Source organism: Talpa occidentalis, unplaced genomic scaffold, assembly GCF_014898055.3.
Source record: "Talpa occidentalis isolate TD23 unplaced genomic scaffold, MPIMG_talOcc4v2.1, whole genome shotgun sequence".
NCBI lineage: Eukaryota > Metazoa > Chordata > Mammalia > Eulipotyphla > Talpidae > Talpa > Talpa occidentalis.
Genome location: NW_026555331.1, coordinates 31,606,699 through 31,626,012, shown reverse-complemented (window position 1 = coordinate 31,626,012; position 19,314 = coordinate 31,606,699). Strand labels below are relative to the sequence as shown.

General features: G+C 34.2%; 1 protein-coding gene across 8 annotated transcripts in view; it reads left to right on the top strand.

Annotated features, from left to right (window-relative positions):
* Positions 1-19,314, top strand: part of VPS13B (vacuolar protein sorting 13 homolog B) — a 622,702-nt gene that overhangs the window by 249,302 nt on the left and 354,086 nt on the right. For all 8 annotated transcript variants that reach the window (XM_054692064.1, XM_054692063.1, XM_054692065.1 and 5 more), the window contains 2 exons: positions 5,690-5,799; positions 12,428-12,575. In XM_054692064.1, coding sequence (XP_054548039.1) covers positions 5,690-5,799; positions 12,428-12,575 — 258 coding nt within the window. The remainder of the gene's footprint in view (positions 1-5,689; positions 5,800-12,427; positions 12,576-19,314) is intronic.

The window sequence follows — 19,314 nt, the reverse complement described above, 5'->3', positions numbered from 1 at the left end:
GTGCAGGAGAGTTCCTTTTTCTCCATATACTCGCCAACATTTGTTGTTGCTAGTTTTTTTAATTTGTGCCATTCTCACTGGTGTAAGATGGTATCTCATAGTAGTTTTGATTTGCATTTCCCTGATTAAAAGTGATGTTGAACATTTTTTCATCTGCTTGTTGGCCATTTGCATTTCTTCTTTGGAGAAGTTTCTTTTTAGCTCTTCTGCCCATTTTTTGACTGGATTATTTTCTTTGTTTTTGGTGAGTCTCATCAGCTCTTTGTAGATTTTTGTGATCAGTCTTTTATCATTAGTGTTGTGTGCAAAAATGTTCTCCTACTCGGTGGGGTTTCTCTTTGTTTTGGTTATTGTTTGTTTTGCTGTGCAGAAGCTCTTTAATTTGATGGTCCCAGCTGTTTATCTTTGCCTTCACTATCACTGTTCTGGGTGATGTGTCTGTAAGGATGTTTTTGAGGTGCATGTCATGTAGTGTTTTGCCTATATCTGAATTATGTATTTTTAAAAGTCAATAAAATTTCTTCTTTAGCTTCCTTTTTGAAGCAAAATCTTTTAGTGAATACCATTGACTATTTGCCAAGATATTGGTTATTAATATATTTGGTTTTTTAATTCCCCCAGGTGATCTTCCTTTTAATTGGAGTATTTCCTTGATCATCTTCTCTTTTCAGTGTTTTATAGCTTCTTTTCTTTGTGTTGATGTAAGCTTTTTTTTTTTTTTTTTTTTTTTTTACTTAGAGTCATTGGTGTTTTTAGATTTGGGAATTTACTGTCTTTCAACTTTTTTTTTTTTTTTAAAGATTTATTTATTTTTACAAGCACTGGGTACAGTCAGAAGCATGGGAAGGTAAGAGAATTCACCAGAGCCAGAGCGGGGAACAGAACAGGCAGACTGACGAAATACACTGCTGAGGGGAGCAGTGGGCATGGCAGGAGAGGTCTGTGCGCCATGTGGGACCCTTGCTGGTGGCTGGGAATCGAACCGGCACTGCAGAGGCTGCAGGCAGCTTCGCAGCCCAGCGCTCAACCGCTGCACCACCAGGGGAGGCCCTGTCTTTCAACTATTATGTAAAAAATCTTAGCCATTATCTTTTCAACAAAATTACCTCTTCACTATTCCTTAGTATCATTCTCTGGAATCCAACTAGACATATGTTGATCTTCTTTCTGAATCCTGCATATCTTTTAACCTCTTTGTAATAGTTTTATTTAATCTTTCTTAGATACATTCTAAATTATCTCATTGTGTTTCTTCTATTTAACTAATTTTCTCCTTAACTGTATCTAGTAGTTTTTGAACCTGTCTAATGAGTGTTTGTTTTTAGTAGTTAAATCTGTTGTTTCTGTAACATCCATTTTACTTTCAAATATGTTGTTTGCTGATACTTTTTCAATGTTTCCTTTTCTTGATAATTCCATATATTATACTTTGTAACTAGCCAACATTCACCCTCTCCATATCCCATCACATATTCTTCTTATAGTTGCATCTCCCAATATTGTTATATTATGTATTTAATTAATAGATAAATTTATTTTTTTTTCAGAGTTTACATAGTTTTTACTATCGATTAGTTGAGTTGTGTTGTAGTTTATGAGTACATTCTGCTTTTCTTTATAACATTTGTTTTTCCTGTATTTAATAATTGTATTTTGCCATTAATAATTTTTTATGTACCTATTTCTAAGTCACTGTTGCCATCTTGGACATTCCTGTTGATTTTCTTATGTGTTGGATCCTTTGTCTTTTGGATCCTGGTGTCTTTTTTTCTTGCTGTAATTCCTGCTTTTAGTAGGGCATCTCTTCACTGATTACATATTTGTCGTGTTTTTCAATATTTATTTGATATTAAGTTTAAAGCAAATTATATGACAGGCGCTCATGTAACAGGAAGTAATTCAGAATAATTTAAATCTAATTGTAATTTCATTTCTCTATTGCTTTTAGAAAAGTCTTTTAAGCTTCTAACATTTAATGATATGTTTTTGAATTTAAATAAAAAATTTTAAACACTCCATTTTAAAAGTGTTCAACTCATTTCTTAAGGCTTTAATAAAATTTTTCTTATATTTAGGAACAAATTCTATTTCTCATCTAATAGCATTGTTGAGAGAATAAGTGTTATATCAAACCAAGAACACCAATTAAATTACCTCATGCTACCTTTGTAGGAAAATATTTTTTTTTAAGATTTTTATTTATGTATGTATGTATGTATGTATTTATTTATTTATACATACAAGCACTGGGTACAGTAAGAAGCGCAGGAGGGTTAGAGAATTCACCAGAGCCAGAGCGGGGAGCAGAACAGGCAGACAAAGTACACTGCTGAGGGGAGCAGCGGGCGGCAGGAGACCTCTGCGCACCATGTGGGTCCTTGCCAGTGGCTGGGGATCGAACCAGCGCTGCAGAGGCTGCGGGCAGCTTCGCAACCCAGCACTCAACCGCTGTGCCACCCAGGAGGCCCTGTAGTAAAATATTTTTGTTTGTGGACATGATAGTCTTTGGTATGGTATAGTTGCTCAAATTGTTTGAAAATTGGATATGATTTTGGGAAAGTTCTATTTTATTTCCCTTAACATAATATAGCATAGGGCCTCCCTGGTGACGCAAGGGGTTAAGCACTGCACCATGAAGCAGTCCACAGCCTCTGCAGTAGGAGCTCGATCCCCAGCCGGCCTGGGAACAACCCACATGGTGCAGCAGACCTCTTTTGACTTGTTCGCTGCTCCCCTCAGCAGTGTATTTCAGTTCGTCTGCCTGTTCTGTTCCCCATTCTGTCTCTGGTGAATCCTCTCACCCCCCGCACCTCTGGCCTGTACCCCGGTTCTTATATGCATAAATAAATAAATCTTTAAAAAATATAATATAGCATGGAATCTATCTACTATTTATTATGACTGTTTCTTGCAGACCCTAACATGTGGCAGGTACTTTTCTAGATGCTGGAGATACAATTGAGAGTAAAATTGACAAAACTTGACTTCCTTCAATTTCACATGTCCTAATGGAGCTAATAGTACTTTTTGTCAAAAATTATATATTGAATTGCAGAAAGTTATTTGCATGTAAATTAAGAATGAGATATTGTATTAGTTAAATTCTAGTTGAGTTACTTTGTCAAATATAGTCTAAAATATTTTAGTTAGTAGGGTGGATCGCAACTCATTACACTTCAGCTTTGTGTTTTATAACAGAATGTCAGCAGCTTTCTCTCTTTGCTTCTGAGCATTTTAAGTTGTGATTTATTGAGTGGTTATAATAATGCTTCCTTTCATATTGTGAATTGGTTTTGTAAAATATAAAAAGGAGAGATAATATTCTATTTTCATGACCAATAATAAAAATTTCTGTTATCCTAAAAAATTGAGTTTCTAATCTTTTGAAAAGAAAAATCATCCGTTAGTGAGACACAATTCACATTTGATTAAAAAAATATTGCTTTAAAGTGTATAATATAGCAATTTTTAGAAAATTTTCAAGGTTATGTGACAATCACTGTTTTCTTATTCTAAAATATTTGCATCAAAAGAGACAATAACAAAAACAAAGAGAAACCCCACCAACTGGGAGAACATTTTTTTTTTTTTTTTTTAGAGGCATGTTTATTTATTTATTAATTATATTTGTTTGTTTGTTTTGTTTATACATGCACTGGGTACAGTCAGAAGCGCGGGAGGGTGAGAGAATTCACCAGAGCCAGAGTGGGGAGCAGAGCAGGCAGAAGGACTGAAGTACACTGCTGAGGGGAGCAGCGGGTGGCAGGAGAGGTCTGCGCACCATGTGGGATCCTCCTCCGGTGGCCGGGGAGCAGCCGGGGATCGAACCGGCGCCGCAGAGGCCGCGGGCAGCTTCGCAACCCAGCGCTCAACCGCTGCGCCACCGGGGAGGCCCTGGGAGAACATTTTTGCACCCAACACTAATGATAAAGGACTGATCACAAAAATCTGCAAAGAGCTGATGAGACTCAACAACAACAAAGAAAACAATCCAGTCAAAAAATGGGCAGAAGAGCTAAAAAGAAACTTCTCAGAAGAGGAAATGCAAATGGCCAACAGGCATATGAAAAAATGTTCAACATCACTTGTCATCAGGGAAATGCAAATCAAAACTACCATGAGATACCATCTTACACCAGTGAGAATGGCACATATTAAAAAAACTAGCAACAAAAAATGTTGGCGAGGGTGTGGAGAAAAAGGAACTCTTCTGCACTGTTGGTGGGAGTGCAAACTGGTCCAACCACTGTGGAAAGCTGTGTGGAGATTTCTGGACCTACTAAACATAGAGCTTCCATATGACCCAGCAATTCCACTCCTAGGAATTTACCCAAAGGACACAGAAACATCAATTCCAAAGAACACCTGCACCCCTATGTTTATAGCAGCACTGTTTACAATAGCTAAGCTTTGGAAACAACCCAAATGCCCAAAAATAGATGACTGGATCAAGAAGATGTGGTACATATATACCATGGAATATTACTCAGCATTCAAAAAAGATAAACACATGCAATTTGCAGCAACATGGATGGCGCTGGAAGGGATCATGCTCAGTGAAATAAGCCAAAAAGAAAAAGAAAAATACCGGATGGTCTCACTCATAGCAGGAATCTAGAAAACTTAAATAAGGGACCAGGAAAATGAATATCTATAAGAAAGTGAAAATCAAAATCAACAAAAAACTATGAACCAGAGACACTTTTAGGGGGGCGGGGGCGGGAGGGGAGGGATTGGGGTCAGAATGGGGGGGCTGCAATTGTATGGGGAATATAACAATAAAATTTATTATCTAATAAAAAAAAAAAAAGAAAAAAAAATTTGCATCATTCCCCAAAGAAATACGTATCTATAGCAGTTACTTCCCATTCTTTTCTCTCTGAAGACCTTGGAAATTACAAATCTACTTTTTTCTCAATGGTTTTGCCTCTTCTGACCATTTCATATAAATGGTCTCCTATAACTGCCTTCTTTTATTTAGCATATTTTAAGGGTTTACCAATGTTGTAATTTGCATACATGAATATTTAATTCCTTTTTATTGATTAATAATTTTCATTTTACTCCTTCATTTTATTTTTTTATTAATTTTCAAAAAGATTTATTTATGCATACAAGAACTGGGGTACAGGCCAGAGGTGTGGGGGGCCAGTGAGAGGATTCACCAAAGAGAGAGTGAGAAACAAACAGGTGGATTGACTGAAATACACTGCTGAGGGAAGCAGCGAGCAATACAGGAGAGGTCTGCTGTACCATGTGGGTTGCTCCCTGACTGGGGATCTAACTAGTGCTGCAGAGGTTGCAGATAGCTTCATAGTGCAGTGCTTAACCCTTTGCACCACCAGGGAGGCCCTACTTCATTTTATTTATTCAATTAATGGACTTTCATATTATTCTCTTTTTAATGTATTATATATAGTGTTGCTGTGAAACTTTGTATACAGGTTCTTGCATGGAAATGTGATTTAAATTCTCTTAGTGTATACCTAGGAGTAGAATTTCTGGGTCATTTTGTAACTGTATATTTGCTTTTTGAAAAAATGCCAAACCTCTCTATGTTCCCACCAACAATGTAGGAATATTTGAGTTCTTTCAGATCCTTGATAATACATTATTACAGTTGGTATGATGATATTGAGCTTCTTTTTTTAATTAGTAATTGTAACACTTTTAAAATCTTTGTTTTTAGGTGCCGTATTTCTTTGTAGTATACAAGGAATATCAGTTAATATTGATCCTATATTATACACTTGGCTCATTTATCAACCTCAGAAACGAATCAATAGAAATATTCAGCAGGTGAGAAATTTTTATAATCCATTCTCTTTATTAATACAACTGTTTCTCAGACATTTATTAGTTATATATTTCTTCTATTGACTTTTTTATGTATGTACTAGAATTCATCTGTCTCCCACTCTACTCCTTTCAATATCTGTTCCCTAATTTCTATACAGGAAATTATAACTCAAAGTAGAGTTTTGTTGACTGTTACAATTGCTTTTATAAGCAGAGATATTAGAGAGATTAGTTAGGTAGCCCCACTTTACTGACTCGTTTTACCTACTCATCCCCAGATACTTGTTTTCAGAGTGCCTGATACAGAGGAATGTCCAGTAAATGCTAACTTTTGTGTTTATTATCCCTGATTTTCTTTGTTTTATTCTTAGCTTTATACAATAGAGATTCATTGAACACCTAAACTTTGAAGTAATATCAAGGTTGAGATATGTGCTTGTTTGAAAGATATAAATTAAAAAACTAAAAGTAGCTATTTTTGATCCTCTAATGCCATGATACTTAAATGTAAGTCTGGATTTTATTATTATTATTTTAAAGTCAATGCTGATACTTATTGAGATATACTTACCTAATGTCATACACGTAGTAAATGGCCAAACTTAGAATTTTTGAAGCCAAGTTAATGCTATATTGAATTTATTTTTCCATAAATTTATTATAATTTTCTAGTTGGAATAGCTTTGTGTCTTTTTTTTATGAAGTAACACAAAGTTCCATGTGAGAAAAAGAAATAATTTTATAATTAGCTTTATAAATTATAAAATTATAAAAACTGTAATTTTATACCGTTAAAAAAAAGTGCAGTTACAACTGTAATTTTATAATTACAGTTATAAACCAATGTACTTCAATAAAAATGAGAAAAGCAAAAAAAGACTTATTAATGTGATGTGCTTTAACAGCTATTATAATGGAAATCATTAGAATACATAAAAATGTTATTTTTTATTACAAATACGAAATCATCAATGTCATATGCCTTAAATAAATGTAATGTTAAACATATTTCAATGAAATTTAAAAAGAAAACAAACTATAACTACACAAGAATATGAAGATTGTAAATAGTTACATATGTGTGCGTATGTATTCACATCTCGAGCATCAAGGACTTTCTTTACCATGTCTTAATTTCATTAGAAACTTCTGCTGTTCCTCCCCTGTGTCATTCTTCCCTTTAACAAAAGTTAGAGAAAACATGGCAGACATATCCCACTCTCTAGAGATGTTTAATGCATTTGGAAATATGAGGAATATAATGTCATTCTTGGTAACTGCTGCTTTAGACACACACACACACACACACACACACACAGCATTATGAAAACAGAAAAGAGGAGCAGTTCTCATAACGGGTGAGTATTAAAAGGAGGAATGAACAATTTATGTGAGGCTGAGCATTGTGGGACAGTCTATTCATAGAGTGTTGTTCTAGGTTCAGCTGCGTGACTAGATTAAAAAAGAGCCAATAACTTTGGAAGGAAGGAGCCTTCAGTGATTCCAGACTAGAGCCATATGTTCTTATAGAACCTAGTAGAAACTGGAAACTAATTTATAGCAGAATATATTTGTAGTGCTAAGTGTTTGAAATTTTATCATGAAGGATAAAGAAGAAGTATAGGAAACTGATAAAAAATTAATTTGGATTTTAGAAAAGTTGACTCACAGAATGTAGAATATGCACCATTTGAGAAAAATGTTAGTTCTAATTTTTAAAAATTGTGATATAGGTGACATAACATTACATTAGTTTTAGGTGTACAACAAAATGATTTTATATATATACTTTGTAAAAGTGATCACCATAGTAGGTCTAGTTAAAAACCATTATATAGGGCCTCCCCGGTGGCGCAGCGGTTGAGCGCTGGGTTGCGAAGCTGCCCGCAGCCTCTGCAGCGCCGGTTCAATCCTTGGCTGCTCCCCGGCCACCGGAGGAGGGTCCCACATGGCGCGCAGACCTCTCCTGCCGCCCGCTGCTCCCCTCAGCAGTGTACTTCGGTCCTTCTGCCTGCTCTGGCTCTGGTGAATTCTATCACCCTCCCGCGCTTCTGACTGTACCCAGTGCTTGTATGAATAAATAAATAATAAATAAAATAAAATAAATCTTTAATATAAAACCATTATATATAGTTACAAACATTTTTTCTTGTGATGAGACTTGCAAGATTCGTTCTTATCAAATTTTAGACACGCAATAAAGTATTAACTCTAGTCATCATGCCGTACATTGCATGACTTATTTATTTCATAACTAAAGCTTGAATCTTTTAATCCAGTTCACATCGCACCCCCACCTTTGGCATCCACACCTTTGGCGCCCACCAACATATTTGCTGTATCTAAAAGTTCTTTTTTTCCTTTGTTTAGATTTCACTCATAAGGAAGATCATTTCTCTTACATGGCCTGGCCTATATATCATTTAGTATACTGCCTTTTTGGAAAGTCCATTTTACAAATGGAAAAACTTTTTAAAAACTGGATAATAGTTCACTATATTATAAATTCTCCATTGGTTATTTTACAGATGATGTCATTATCTACAGTATACTATAGATATCCCTTAAGGTTTAACCCTTTGCACTCCAAACCATTTTATGATATTTTGATTTAATTTCTTGTGCCATTTCAAGATAAAACTTCAGGGAAACATGCATGTCTCAAAAAGTTGCATTGAAATAACCTCAATTCCCCGTAATCACTAATAAATTGCAATGTCCCCTGAGAGGGGACATCCGAGTGGTATGCTAGAATTCCGATGTCCCCTGAGAGGGGACAGCGGAGTGCAAAGGGTTAACAATGGTCTAGCAGCTTACTTAAATTAGACATTCATTTGATTGATAACAAGCACCTTCAGGTATTTTGATTTTTCCGTTTCATTGTTCAATTTTTATTGTTCAAATTTTAATTTGAAAAGTTAAATACAACACTTTTTCTAAGTAAAAATAATAGTTTTATTTAAAAGATAAACTAGTAAAATCCATAATTTCTATTTATCCAGAATGACAAATAATATTTGGGTAAATATAGCTCCGGATATCTAAGATAGCATATTTTAAGCTCTTTGTTATATTGCCAGTTTGTTTCCAGAATTGGGTACAGCTTACATTTTCATCAACACTTTATAATTTCTACTTTGTATGTAAACAGTCTGTATCTATTTCTCTTTTATTACAGTTCAGCATATCCAAAAAACATACTTTTAAAGATACTCTTAATTTACTGTTTTACTCCTATTTTTTTAATATGGAAAATTGCGAGAGTAGTGTAATTGATTCCTATGACTTTATCACCCAGCTTCCAGAATTATCAGTTCATGACCAATCATCTTTTTTAGGGCTGTTGGGTAAAAAAAATTCAAAGTGGTGAAAATTTAGAAAGTGGATGAACTTGGTACTACTCTTTTGAGTGAAAATTGATAAATTTGGCAGTATCTAATAAAACTGAAAATATGCCTACCCTAGGACCCCAATATTTCACTGCTTGGTATAACTATACTCTTATAATGGACATAAGACATAAGTATCCTGTGTAAGTCTATCATTATGGTATGTCTCAAAATTTAATGCAAAAGGATATGCAAAATTTAACTTTCAAGGATACATAGAAAATAACAGCATTTATGTATATTTTTGCAAAACTACTCTTTATTTACTTTTTTTTAAAGATTTATTTGTTTATGTTTACAAAAGCTGGGTCACAGGCCAGAGATGTAGGGGGTGAGGATTCACCAGAGACAGAGTGAGGAACAGAACAGGCAGACTAACTGAAATACTCTGTTGATGGGAGCAGTGGGCGAGATAGGAGAGGTCTGCTGCCATGTGGATTGCTCCCTGGCAGGCCGGGGATCGAACTCATGCTGCAGAGGCTGCTGATTGCTTCATAGTGCGGTGCTTAACCCCTTGCGCCACCAGGAAGGCCCCCGCTACTCTATTTATATGTGTGTGTAAGTAGAGGTATAAAAATTAACTTGAAAGGATTATATCTATATCATAGTAGTACTGACCCTGAGCGGAACAGGCTGTAGGTAAGCAGTCAGCGGGACTTTAAACTTTATTTGTAATTTTCTTATCTCCTTTAAAAAAAAGCAATTATGTTAAAATTTTAACAACCAATAGTTATGGCTATAATTGATTGGAATTATGGATATTGTTTTATGCAATATAATTTCCTAAGTACTTTTACATTTATTAAATTAAAAAAATAAAGGAGGATATATTTTATATAAAGATGAACAAAGGTTTTGTAGGTATTTTGGACTCATGGGATACTGATGGGTCAAGGATAGGACATCTGAAGAGGCAGGATCCTAAATTTATGAATAATATAGTGTTGTAAACCAGTGTTACCTTAAAAGAAAACCACACACACAACAAATCTCTAATTTTGGGGAAATTGTCGAGAGCAGAAGATAGAAAAGTGTAAGAACAATGGGAGGTGGTTAAAAATAGTCTTAATAGTTTTGACTGGATTAGTTATATTTCCAGAAAATGATATAGTCACTCATGTTATCCTTTATTTGGTATCTCTTCATGCCTGACAGGTAAGAGAGACATTAGCAGTCATTTAGCAAATATTTGTATAGAGTCTTTTGGACACCATTACTGGTATTTGGCATACAGCTGTGTAGAAGACATATATAAACCTTCTCTTGTTAGAAAGTTTTTTGTTCAGTCTTTTAATGAGTGTGTTTTTACCTATGTGAAGATGTGCCACCAAAAGAAAAATTTTTTATTGTTGGGTAGTGTCATGACCATGACTTTTGTTAATCTATCCTTTAACGCTGGCATTGAATCAGTGCCATCTATGCAACACATAATTTTTCTCTATTATATATTAATTTTGATCCTGAACTTGGTTCTAACTTTTCTTGCTCATATACCAGTTTTAAAAAGAATGGCCAAGATTGAAGGGATTGTGAAATCCCTAAATATAATAGCATAAAAAGTGTTTTGAGCAGACATCTCCACCCCCTAATTTTATAGATGAAGAAATTTAAATGAGTCGAAAGTTAAAATATATCAAACATTTCTCATTTTAGTCTTCAATACTACTTCCCATTTAGATTTGTATAAATATTATCAGTTTGACTGGATACGTAATATGAAAGAAGGTGCTCTACATTGTGATGTTCCCTGCAACTTCTATAATATTTTCCTTTTGATATTACTCATCCACTTACTGAGTTTAAGTAGCAACCTGTAAGATACTTGACTTTTTTCCCTCTAATAACTTGATTTTATTACATAGTTATGTAATGCACATATGCTCTCACTGAAATATTCATGATCTCAATAAGATTAAATAAATACTATAAGTTACATGAGACTTAAAGTTGATTCTACAAAAATTTAATTGGTTGGAGTTGAGAGTAGTATTAGACTGCACTGTAGCCTGACCAACCCCTCCACATTTGCCATCTGATGGATCTATATTACAGTTATTGTCTGTTGTTTCCTAAGCTACAGTTTCTTTCTCAGTCTGTGGCCAAAACCCAACATTTCATGATTATTTTCCACCCAGTTCAACATGATCTTTGATCCTGCAACAAACTTAAAAATACCTTTTTTTTTTTTTTTTTTTTGCCAAAAATCTGACAAGATTGCATTGGGCGTCATCAGCAGTAACATCAGATTTTATTTCAGTGAATAAAGATAAAACAGCTGCTTTATTGTCCAACTCAGCACTCGTGCATTCAATATAGGATCATAATGTTTTCCAGCTTTCCCTAACTATAGATACTTTTCCTTGCTTTCTACATATTCTGTGATATCACATTGTCAGATAAAATTAGAAACTTCTAGCAATTTAAAAAAATTGGATTTTACATTTTAAAAGTTAATAATCAGTTCATAGAAGTATGTCCCTAAAACTATCATGTTGTAAGGGTAACTATTTTCTAGTAATCATGTTTTTCAAAGTTAATTTTAATTTTCATTTGTCCATATTATATTATTTTTATACCTCTTAGAAAAATTTGTTAATTTTTTTATGCTCTCTTCGTTTTCACACAGAAATTTTTTTAATCACTTTTCTTTATGTTATGAGTCACTTTTTTTTTTACAACTTTCATTTTTTAGATTTATTTATTATACAATCGCTGGGGTATAGGCCAGAGGTGTGGGAGGGTGAGAGGATTCACCAGAGACAGAGTGGGGAGCAGAACAGGCAGACAGGCCAAAAAACACTGCTGAGGGGAGCAGCGGGCGAGACAGGAGAGGTCTGCCGCACCATGTGGGAATCTCTGTGGCTGGCCAGAAATTGAACCTGTGCTGCAGAGGCTGCGGACAGCTTCACAGCGCGGAGCTCAACCCGTTACGCCACCAAGGAGGCCCTTCACACAGAAATTTAATATAAATTAATATTTACAAATATCTCTTATCAATAGGGTGTGTTTTTATGTGGTGTGTGTGTGTGTGTGTGAGAGAGAGAGAGAGAGAGAGAGAGAGAGAGAGAGAGAGAGAGAGAGAGAGAGAGAGAGAGTCAAAGAGAAAGAAGGAGGGAAGGACTATGGGACTTATAAAAGAATGAAACCCTAAATTATGAAGGACTGCCCTTAATCATATCATATTTGACCTATGCTGCTTGAGAAATAGTAAATAATTCAGTTTCCATTTGACTTTCTAGCAACCTGTGGTAGCTGTTCCTCTTGTTATGCCAGTTAGTAGAAGGAAAGAAGATGAGGTGTCTATTGGAAGTGCACCTTTGGCAAAGCAGCAATCATATCAGGCCTCTGAATATGCCAGCAGCCCTGTAAAAACAAAAACAGTAACAGGTATGTTTCAAGAATTGTAAATGATTTGTGATTTAACCATTCCAAACTAACAAGTTACCAAGTTATCCTGTTACAGTTTCATGAATGCTGACCAAAGACATGAGACTGTTGGACCAAAGACAAAAGACTTTATTATCTAAAGCATTAGCAGTAACCAGAATATTAATATTTTTGTCAGTACCCCAAGCCCTTTTCTCACGGATGGCATGAAGAATGCCCAGTATCTATACATAATGAATTCTGTTATAGGAGAGTAACCATCAACTTAGGTATCCTCAATCATCTCTAATGGGATGTTTTCCCTAGAGGAGGCTGTATCTGTACTTTGCTAAAAGTATAGGAAAACTTGCTCTTTGCTCTTAGTTTTCTGAGAATGTTTCAGGTGCTGATATTTATGAAAACATAATATGCAACAAAGGCACTTACTGATTCTACTTGTTAAACATGATAAAGCACAAGAAACCCACATAGAATCTTTACTAATAGTATGTTCTTTCTTAAAGTGAATTCTTGCAGGCCATAATACATCTCAACCTTCTTTGTTCCCCTCTCACTTTCTGAGCTAGATCATCTGCGCAAAACTCTCATCATCAGTTATTACTTATAAAGATATATGCAAGTAACATTGTTCTTTATTTCAAATTACAAATGTGAGCTGTTGTTCTTTGCATTTGAGGTGTGGATAATTGCTTTTTTTTGTCTTTAGTGTTTTCACCTTCTTTAGAACTGTCACATTAGATACACTGTAGGTATTCTCCTTAGATGTAAAGACATCAATATTTCAGCAGATACAGATTCTTATTCAAGCTAACATAACAATGAACAATGAATCAAACTAATGCCAGTACTTGCCTTGTTTAGGACTGTGAGTATATAGAAGGTTAAAAAACCCTTGGGATAACATTTATTACCCCATAGATATCCACTGTTTACTTCTCTGGAGAACTTGGTGATAGAGTTCTTTTTTTGAGACTCTCTGTGCTTGCCATTTCTTTATTTATAATCATGTTACCAAAGTTTGTTTTATTTTTAATTAGAATATACAGTTTCTATTTTAGTTTTAATTAAAAACGTGTTTTGTAAGTTCTTAGAATTTGTACCTATTTATAAATGTCATTACCACTTTTAATTACTTGCTTTTCATCAAAAACTAATGAATTTGGTAAGGTTCATACCCTTTTATATAGTTTTTATTCTTATTTTAATTTTCTTTTACCATTTTTAAGTGCAGTGTTCAGTAGTAGTATGTATATTCATATTGTTGTGAAATGTACATTTTTTAAAATTAATTATATAGTGGAGATGTACTGGGGTTAATTTATGCCTGAATTCTTACTAATTTTCAAAAATATATTCTCAACTTTAAGGTACAACTTTGGTCTTTAACTTTATCCCTCAAAAGGTTATATCGTATTTTTGGCACCAGAAGACCAAGGCTTGCTGATACTGCACTGAACTTCATTTTACTTGTTAATTATTTAAAAATAAGTAGATAACTTCTTCATCCAATCTCACTTAAGCAATATTAAGCAGCTAGTTGTATAAGGACTATGTGCTTGATGGCTGAGAATGTGTTTACAGCAGACCATCACTGTTACAGTGATACAGGCATGTAGGGCAGACCAAGCTAAAATTAAAGCTTGCGTCACAAGAGGATAATATATATTATCACAACTTTCTTTCTTTCTTCTTCTTCTTCTTCTTTTTTTTTTTAAAAAGATTTATTTATTTATTTATACAAGCACTGGGTATAGTCAGAAGTGCGGGAGGGTGAGAGAATTCACTAGAGCAGGGAACAGAACAGGCAGACTGACGAAATACACTGCTGAGGGGAGCAGCAGGTGCGCCAGGAGATGTCTGTGTGCCATGTGGGACCCTCGCCAGCATCCAGGGATCAGACCGGGGCTGCAGAGGCTGCGGGCAATTTCGCAGCCCAGCACTCAACTGCTGCGCCACCAGGGGAGGCCCTATCACAACTTTCTAAGTAATCTTTTAGAGAATCTGTATATCCTTCAAGACAAGGAAACCCCTCGAAACTATGACATCAATTCACCCCATGTTTTTGAAATGTTATGAACCTAAGGAAACTTTGATAAAAATGTCTATAGTGGAGTTGAAACTTTAAAAAGCAGGATACTCCATATGTGATAGCTCTTTTAAAAATATTAGCCATTTTACTTTTCATCTTTATATGTTCTTAGTCTGAAGTAGCATAAGTACACAGTTAAAATAGAGGAAGGCCTTTAAAAGAATCCTTGAAAATTACCAAGATAATAAATGAAAAGGTGATAATGATGTATATGCTGGTAGATAATATCTTCAATTAAAAGTATGGAACTTTACCTTCTGACTATGGTAAAATAACTGGGACTATATTTATATTTCTAAATATAATTGGTCAAAATATATGGTTGTTAAAACAGTTTCTAGACATTAGACAATAGGCAGTACAGGCCTGTGATCCCTCATAGAAAGGAAACAAATGATTGTGAGGTTTGCTCTGGTTTTCTAGTTAAAGGAACATTCCAGATCACAGAGAAGGGTGGGATTTATCAAACTGAACTCAGCAGTTTGAAGAATTAAATTTTAGGGAGTCAGAGGGATTGAATTATAAGAAGAAAGTGGTACAGAAAAAGAATTTCAGAAAGCAGCGTTACAGTTGTCATTGAATATTTGTTGAATTGTAAGATGAGTAAGCATAGGATGAGACTCCACTCCACAGAAAGGTTGATGAAATAGCTGTAATCTAAATTATTCCCAGAAGTCAACCAGGACTGGAAGGCATTCAGATTCCTAATGTCTTCAGTACTCAATTTTCATTAGACATTCTGTGCATTTAGTAGAGACCCTAGAAAGGTTATGCCTTGGTGTGGAGCTTAATTATCCATAGAGTAAGGGCTATCCTTGACCCACGTTAAATAAACTTGAAAAGAACCCTTTGAAGGGAACAAAATAGCCTTAAGTCAAAGACATTTAAACAAGTTAACTATTGGCAAAATGAAACTTAGCACTATTAAGAGAAATACAGCAAAATCCAGACAGACAGCTACTTAAAAATCACTATGTCAGACATTCAAGCAAATACTAATTTTAATTTGTTTGCAAAGAAGCAGGAACTTTGATTGGAAGAAAAATGATCCAATAGAAATAAACTGAAAAATGACACAGAAGATATTATATTAAAACAGGTATTATAACTATATTCAGGTGTTTAAGGATAGATGAACACAGTTCCAGTAGAAATGGAGTACATAAAAAAGAACCAAGCCCAACTCTAGAGATGAAAAGTAGTACTGTCTGAATAAATAGATGCTTAAATGTTTGAATAGATAATATCCGAAGTGAGAAACTCATGAGGTAGAATTAGCAGTAGATGTTGCAGAAGGAGAAATCAATAAACTTAAAAGACCTAATGATAGAAACTAGTGGAAATGAAGCACAAAGAAATTAAAGGGGAAACATATGCATAGCTTTAGTAAAGAGAGAAAAATTATGATAGATCTCACTTCATATTTGATGAAGTACTTGAAGTGAGCCACATGGATATCTGTGGAAAAGTCAAATGGGATTACACATACTACTTATCTAGGAATAAATTAATCCCCTCCTTTATTTTTATGGAGATTGTGTCATAAAGAAGTCAGTCAACATCCAAGGTTAAAAAATACTTAATTAGACTTTTTTTTAAAAAAGTGTACCGTATGCTAGTCATTCTGTGATTATTAGTTGCCTTATTTCATTCCTTAATGATATTTCCATCCCATAAAATCAGATCTATGCAAACTCACTTAGTTTTTTTTCCCCTTGAATATATTACATATAACCAGTGAATTTCAAAGTGGGTTTTTTTTTTGGGGGGGGGTGTCAAAAATTATTCTCAATTTGCAATCCAGTCCCATAGGACTAAGATGATGAATACTATTGTGTTAGAGCTACCAATACAGATATGATGGGAAATACCTAATTTCTGTCATAAGCATCAGGCCCTACCCCTCTTTAATTGGGTGTCACTTCAATGGTGTAGTTAAGTATAGAACTAGAAGAGACTCAGAAGTGAAGTACTTATTTTTATTCTTTGCTATAGCCTTAAAAATATTCCAGGGTCACTGATGCTTCTACCAAATTTAAAATTTATGATGTTTCACATGTTTAATTTTTTTGTCAGCATGTGGAAATTCTATCTAAAGACAATTAAATATGAAAAATCCTGAAATTTAAAGAAGTATTTATTATACTATAGATAGCAAAGTGTTTTAGGTTTCTCTCAAAAGAATACTTCTTTTGGCAATAAAATTAGGTTGTTAGAATACTTATAATTACATTTTTCTCACCTCATTAAAAATATATAGTATTTTAAAATATATAGTATAAAATATATAGTATTTTAAAACAAAGCAAGATTTCCATAATGTAGCTAGTAAAGGTTGGCTGAAAATATCAGAAAATCCTGTAACAGTGCTTTAAAAAGATTAAATTTTATTTGTCCCTCATGTAAAATCTTAGTAGGTTCTCCATGTAATTGTGATTCTCCAAGAACAGATCCTTACTTATTCCACTTTGAATGGCCACTGTTGCCAGATATGTCTCATGGTTCATGATGAATGCTTCAAAAGTTTATCATAGCTGCATTTCTCTGAGCAGAAATAAGCAAATAGAAGGAAGCTCCCTATCTCTTTAACAGCTATCCAGAAGTTGCACACCCCACTCTTGCTTATATATGGTTGGCCAGAAGCTAGTCACATGATCATATCTTGCTGCATAGACATTTAGGGAATATAGTATTAAAGTATTCTTTAAAGCCATGTACCTGGCTAAATTATGTTGGTTTTAATTAAGAAAGAAAGACAGTCTTTGCCACTATAACTTAAAATGGAATATCCCAAGCTGAGTTTGGAGGAAAATTAGAATAGAATTATTTTCCTTCTAGTAATGTCATCAGAAGACAAAAGAGGTAAAAATATTTTCATGTCTGAGGTGTGGTTTCAGTTTTTCACATGGAGGGTACAGTGTTGGGAGTCATTAACATGTGGACATAAAGAGAATGGGATCTCTCAGGGAGACAGCAAGCTGAGAGCAAAACATTGTGGCACAAGGTTTGGAACTAGAGGGGATTATGCTAAATGAAATGAGGCAGAAAGAGAAAGATAAATACTGGATGATTTCACTCATATGTGGAATATAAAGAACCAAATCAAAGGAACAGGTGAAACCAAACCAAAAAAAAAAAAAAAAACAAACCCTAGAAATCTGTGGACTGAGGCTATCAGAAGGGAGAGTATGGGCATAGGTGCAGAGAGAGGCAGGGCCCAATGACTCTGGTGGAGGATTAGTGGGTCTTTGGTAGTAGGTAAGGTATGATAACATATATTTGTAGAGGTGTGAACCTGACCACAAATACATAGTGTTGTAAACAGATATATCTTTGTAATGTAATCTTTTAAATGTAGGGGAAAAATTATAAAACAAGATGAGAGCAAAGCCCCAAATTAAATTCTGAGCAACTTTTTCATTAAAGAGTATGAAGATGAATCAAATAGCAGGGAAGACAAAGGTGGAAGACTAGATTATATGCTATCAAATCATCAGAAACAATGAGGCTGAAAAAGTTTAATTGATCAGGGTTCACTGGTCAGAAGAGCTTTAGTTGACAGGGAATGAGTGGTAATTGAGGACATAGAGACAATCTGTGTATACTACTCTGAAGAAATCTGACTGCAAACATGTAGGTATGTCTGTAACTATAGAGAGGTAAAGAGGAGGAAAGGCAAAAGTGGAGCTACAGCAAAGATGGACATAAAATGTAATGAGATTGCAGATGAAGCAGAAGATCTTAAATACAGAATTGCCTCTTCCTCTGAGACAAACAAAGGAAGAACGAGAAGAGCATGTATATATCATTATGGGTCAATTTAGTTAATTTTCTCTACGAAACAAGTATTCATTCAGGATAAATATTGTTTTCTTTGTACAGAGAATGTAAGAAATCAGGAAATATATAATTTTTTTCAAGCAGTCTTTTTTTCATGTACAGGAATATATTCTATTCTAAGTAAACAAGACCTGAGATTACACTTTACCTTTGTTTTTTGTATTTTCCCCCTAAATCAGTTTAATATGTTACTCCCCAGTCTGAATGAAATTCCTTCAAGTTTGTAAGGAATTATTCTCTCCACAGGCTATAACTTGTATGATGGTTTTAAGTAGGAAGATTTCCAATTTTTGCAAATAATATTCCTGAAGGCACTGATATATTTTGAATTTCTAATTTTTAAGAATTGTGGATTGTAAGTAACACTGATCATACCCATACAATGATTTATCTAGAAATGTTCAAGCCATCCTTAATTTGATTAAGCTTGAATGTGAAGCAGGTATGTTCCTAATTACAGTGTGGAATTAGTATTAAGATAAAAGAAATACATTTTTTGTGGATTTATGTATATTAGAAGTTACTCACTTTAATCATGTACTTTAGCATAAAATTCCATTTCTTTGTGATTAATTAGATACTTAATTTCATTGGAAAATATTAAAGCATGAGAGTAGATACTAATGTATAATATGCAATTGATTTTTATTCTCTCAGGGATAAAATGTGGTTTAAAAATATTTTCCCCATTAGAATTAGAAAAAAGTTTAAAATAAAATGAAGTATATCTAATGAAGTACCATCTAAAATAAAACAACTTGAAAATAGTCACTAATATGTGACTAAATGAATAAAGACAAGCTAAAAACC